General features: G+C 37.9%; 1 protein-coding gene across 1 annotated transcript in view; it reads right to left on the reverse strand.

Moving 5' to 3' along the window:
* Positions 1–5,999, reverse strand: part of RXFP1 (relaxin family peptide receptor 1) — a 137,124-nt gene that overhangs the window by 52,945 nt on the left and 78,180 nt on the right. The window contains exon 4 of the mRNA XM_042782405.1: positions 240–345. Within this exon, the coding sequence (XP_042638339.1) occupies positions 240–345 (106 nt within the window). The remainder of the gene's footprint in view (positions 1–239; positions 346–5,999) is intronic.

A 5,999-nucleotide genomic window follows, 5' to 3' on the forward strand; every position in this document is an offset into this window, starting at 1 on the left:
ACAGTAAATACTTTAGAGAATCATTAAGAGGTATTAAATAAATTAGTATATGAATTATTTAGAATAGAATCTGGCATTTAATAAACACTGAAAAAAAATCAGCAATTCTTATGATAGACCAATGAACAATGACAGCACCTTCAGATAAAAATGCATTATTAAGGGCGACAAGCCTTAATTATGATACAATTCTACAGGTGCTATTCTGGCTGTTGGGATGAAGCTATTTTTCTACTTACATTAAAGTCACATTTGAAGAAACTTCTGGGACAGCTCGCAAGTTGGTTTCATCACAGTTTAGGTCTAGATCTCGGCAAAGACATTGCAGGGGCACAGAACTGATCACTGAATAAAGAGAAGAAGTAAGGATAGGAAAAAGAGGTCAATGAGAAGAAAGAAAAAAAAGCTATAGTGTTGATATAATGTGTGTGTGTGTTTTCCCCCTCTTTTCTGAATATTCAAGAGATCTTCAAAGACTTTAATGGACTTGCAATTTTCTAATTTTCCTTTGACTTATGTAGGGGTGTAAGGATATGTGAAAGTTGATTAATGGGGATGAGCATTTCTTCTGCACATGCCTGGTTCTAGGAAGAGGAAGCAGGGGATATATGTCTTTGGTTATCGTCTGGGGCTGTGGTGACAGTCTTAGGGAAGTGCTTCAACATTTATAAAGTACAGTCCCTTGGTATTGATGGATTGATTTCAGGACCACCCTGATACCCAAATCCTTGGATGCCCAAGTTCCTTATATAAAATGGCATAGTATTTGGATGTAACCTACACACATTCTCCTGTGTGTTTTAAATCATTTCCAGATTACTTATAATATCTAACGGGGGCTCTGGTGGCAAAGTGTCTAAGGCATTTGACTGCTAACCAGAAGGCTGGCAGTTCAAACCCACCAGCCCCTCCTGGGAAGGAAGAATAGGCAATCTACTTCCATAGAGATACCGTCTTGGAACCCAAGGAGGGGTCGGTATGGGTCCAAACCGACTTGACGGCGGTGAGTTTTTTTTTTTTTTTAAATCTTAATAATAGCTAATACAATATGAATGCTATGTAAATGGCACTTTATGTTCCCTCAGGCTTTGAGGCTTGTTTTTAAGTATTTAATTGCTTTTTGGGAGCCATTTCCCCACCCCAGCCCCCGAATATTTTCAATCTGTAGTTGGTTGAATCTGCGGACCTGGAACCTGCAGGCTAAATATACACTAGATGCTCTCAAGGATGTGGTTATAGAGTTAAACAGTGTAAAGGGATTGTTACTTACCCACCATCTGCTCAACAGGTAAAAGATATGGCAACCTGCTTCTTGAAAGATTTACAGCCTTGGAAACCTTATGGGGCAGTTCTACTCCATTATATAGGGTTGCTATGAGTTGGAATCCATACAAAGCCAAAGGGTTTTGGATTTTGGTATAATAAATATAAGGAGCCCTGGTGGCACAATGGTTAAGAGCTGGGCTGTTAATCAAAAGTTGGTGGTTCAAACCCACCCATAGCTACATGGGAGTAAAGATCTGGAGCTCTCATCCCAGGGATTACATCTTTGAAAACGCTATTGGATTTTCTTCTCTGATACATGGGGTCACCATGAGTTGAAAATCAACTGGAGAGCACCTAAAAGCAACATGATAAATATAGTCTTATTCTTGCCTTAACTGAGATATCTTAGTCTCCTATTTATCTGCTACATATAGAACAGGGACCATTTGTAGCCAAGTCTATCAACCTTATAAAATTCAGAAGTAAAAGAAAATAATGTATACTTACCTATTTTAAAAAATAATAATAGTTAATTTTTGAAGTGTTACAAAACATCTTAGAATAACAAAACTTTCTATGACATTGTTCTGCTTTTAGGCTTCCAGGTTTTGAACATTATGGTAAAACTTCTGGAAAGTAGTCAAGTGACTCAATGGTGAAGTAGAGACCCTTGTAACAGACTGGTGGCACAACTGTTAATGAGCACAGTTGGCTACAGACTGGGAGCTAATAAAATGTTCCTTTGCTCAGATATGGGGTTGACAGATGTGTTTTCTCTCCTCCCACAGAATTCTACAGACTGTTTTATAAGGTTTTAAGAGATCAAGATCAGATTTTATATTTTATGTAAACAGAGTATCTGCCAAAAACTTTCAAACAGTTTTGTGGCTGTAAGTACCCATTTTGGCAATGTAACTATCAACATGAATCTGTCTCTAAGTTCAAGTTAAGAAGCTGTTGTAGTGCTGTGGTTAAAACACTGGACTGGTAACCAAAAGTTCAGTGGTTCAAATCCACAAACTGCCATGGGAGAAAGACAAGGCAGTCTGTCTCCATGAAGATTTACAACCTTGGTAACCATATGGGACAGTTCTTCTCTGTCCTATAGAGTCACTATGAGTCAGAGTCAACTCCATGGCAGTGAGTTTAGTTTAAGTTAAAGTCATGTCTAGTAAGTGAATGTGTGTATCTGCTGTGGACATGGTATGGTGAGGGTTGGGAAGGAAGTGGGTGAGAGTAGGAAGAGCAGAAAGGGAATTAATGTAAAAATAACATTAATTCCAGTGTGCATTTTCCATTTATATAGGCTGAATTAAAACAATCCATATTTGTTGATTAGTGTGTTGTCTGTAATAGAGAAAAATGGAAAAATACACCTAAATATCCAAAAACAGAAGAAGGATTAAGTATATTGTGTTACTTATAAGATATGTAATATTATATAGAATATTTTAAAAGAGTTTGTAATAGCATATCTGATTCTGCTAAAATGCTAATTGGAAATATGATAACAATTTTTACAAGATTTTTCACCTACATTCAAAAAACTCAAGAAACTGAAAGATGGATGTTGTGGATTGAATTGTGTTCCACAAAATCTGTGTTATAAATCCTAATCCCTGTATACCTGTAGTTATAATCTCCTTTAGGAATAAGCTTGCTTTCTTATGTTACTAAGACAATATTCATGTAAGGTGTGTCTTAAGTCAAACTTTTTTGAGATATAAAAGCAGATTAAGCAAGCAAGCACAAATGGTGGTCGGGGGAGATATATGTCATGCCACATGAAGATTCCCAAGAAACCAAGGACCAAAGCTAAAGAGAAACAAGAACCTCTCCCCAGAACTGGCACAGAGAAAGTTTCCCTTAGAGCCAACACTCTGAATTTGGACTTCTAGCTATCTAAAATGTGAGAAAATGAATTTCTGCTTGGTAAAGTAACCTACTTGTGGTATTTTTGTTATACCAGCACTAGGTAACTACTAAGTCAGAATTTTGTACTAGATATTGGGGTGCTGCTCTAATAAATACTTAAAATGTTCAAGTACTTTTGGAATTGGGTAATGGGGGGAGGCTGGAAGAGTTTTAAGGTATCTAATTGTGAAAATGGTTGCAGCAGCATATTGACAGGAACTTCCAGAAAGGCAAGCTGGATTCAGAAGAGGACGTGGAACAAAGGATGTCATTGTTGATGTCAGATGGGGTCTTGGCTAAATGCAAAGAATACCAGAAAAATGTTTACTTGTGTTTTATTGACTATGCAAAGACATTTGACTGTGTGGATCATAACAAATTATGGATAACATTGGGAAGAATGGGCATTCCAGAACACTTAATTGTGCTCATGAGAAACCTGTATGTAGACAAGGAGGCTGTTGTTTGAACAGAAAAAGGGAAGACTGCATGGTTTAAAATCAGGAAGATTGTACAGCAGGGATGTATCCTTTCACCATACTTATTCAATCTGTATGCTGAGAAGACAATCTGAGAAGCTGGACTGTATGAAGAAGTATGTGGCATCAAGATTAGAGGAAGACTCATTAACAACCTGTAATATGCAGACAACACAACCTTGCTTGCTGAAGGTGAAGATGACTTGAAGCACTTACTGATGAAGATTAAAGACTACAGTCTGCAATATGGATTATAATTCAACATAAAGAAAACAAAAATCCTCACTACTGGACTAATAAGCAGTATCATGATTAATGGAGAAAAGATTGAAGTTGTCAACGATTTCATATTACTTGGATTAACAATCAACACCCATGGAAGTAGCAGTCAAGAAAACAGACGTCATAATGCACTGGGCAAATCTGCTGCAAAAGACTTCTTTAAAGTGTTGAAGAGCAAAGATGTCACTTTGAAGACAAGGTGCCCGTCACCCAAACCATGGTATTTTCAATTGCTTTACATGCATGTGAAAGCTGGACAATGAATAAAGAAGACAGAAGAAGAGTTAATGCTTTTGAGTTGTGGTGTTGGCAAAAAAAACTGAAAGTTCCATGGACTGCCAGGAGAACAAATGAATTTGTCTTGGAGGAAGTGTGGCTGAATGCTCCTTGGAGGTGAGAAGGGTCTGACTTTGTCCCACCTACGTTGGTCATGTTGTCAGAAGAGACCATTCCCTGGAGAAGGATATCATGCTTTATAAAGTGGAGGGTCAATTTAAAAGGGGAAGGCCATTGATAAGATGGATTGACACAGTGGCTACAATGATGGGTACAAGTATAGTAAGGATTGTGAAGATGGCGTATGAACACGCAGTGTTATATTCTGTTGTGACTCATAATGAGTCAGAGTCAACTCAGTGGCATGTAACAACAACAGCAACAATTGTAAAAGTCTAGATTGTCTTGAAGAGATTTTTGGTAGAATTGTGGATGTGAAGGGTGATTCTGATGAGAGCTCAGAAAAAAGTGAGGAGAGCCATAAAGAAAGTCTCTATTGTCTTAGGACCTCTGGTAGCATAGTGCCTAAGGCACTTGACTGCTAACCAGAAGGCTGGCAGTTCAAACCCACCAGACACTCCTCAGAAGGAAGGTTGGGCAATCTACTTCTGCAGTGACACTGCCTCAGAAACCCAACGAAGGGTCATTATGTGTTGGGTCCGACTCGACGGCACATAACAACAACAACATTGTCTTACAGAATATATATGGCACCATCAAAATCTAGCAACACTGTTACTAGAAATGTGGACATTAAATGTGCTTCTGGTAAAGCTTGAAAAGGGTATGATTAACACGTGATTGGATGATGGAGGAAGGGTGATGCTTTTTATACATTGGAAATGAACTTGTCCTAATTATTTCCAAATGTTTAGAGGAAGGTAGAATTTTTAACTGATGACTTGGATATTTGGCTGAGGAATTTTCTAAGCAAGATCTTAAAGTGGCTGTATGGTTTCTCCTTGCCACTTATGGTAAAATACCAAAAGTAAGAGATAGAGTTATAAATGTACTGAGCAAAATGAAAACAAAACTTAAAGATTTGGAAAATTCTATTACACAAACTAAGGATATGTGTCCTAGAACTTTCACTAAGGATGTGGTTACACAATCTTTTGTTAAAGAAATAAAGCCTGTGACTGATGGATCTAACCAAATACTACAACAAAAAACCCATCAACTTGTGCTGAAAGGAACTGAGACAGGATGAAATGAAGGAACATTTTCTATCTCTTGGAATTCTACCAGCAAGAAAATGGCCATAGGAGCTATGTCTGTTGTCCTCCAAGAAAAGAAAAGGAGTACCCCAAAAGCAGTTTGTAGATCAGCAGAATTGTTGGAAGGAACTTGGGAAGCAGAGATGCTGTGGAGCCAAGGTCTTCTAGGTTTCAAAGGGTGGTGCTGCAGCCTACTGTGTTTAAAAAGGTAGAGCCAGGGACTTCTAGATTTCAAAGAATCATGTCTCCACTAACTCTGTTCTGGAGTGTGGGGCTGCCATTCAGGTTGGCCAAGATGATGGAGTCATCTAAAGTCTCACTCATATTTTATTTAGATGATTAAGAAGATGAGATTTTGGACTTGGAGTTGATTTAAGACTTTGGGATAATGTGATGTTGTGAATGTGCTTTGCATGTAGGAAGGACATGAATTTTTTGAGACAAATGTTGGAATGTTACAGATTGAATTGTGTCTCTGGTGATGAAATTATGCTTAGTGATTTCTCCATATTTATGTACTTTTAAGGCATTTGACTGCTAACTGGAAAGTCAGTGGTTCAAACCT

This window comes from Orycteropus afer, unplaced genomic scaffold, assembly GCF_000298275.1.
Source record: "Orycteropus afer afer isolate SDZICR_OR568_19922 unplaced genomic scaffold, OryAfe1.0 scaffold00305, whole genome shotgun sequence".
Classification (NCBI taxonomy): Eukaryota; Metazoa; Chordata; class Mammalia; order Tubulidentata; family Orycteropodidae; genus Orycteropus; species Orycteropus afer.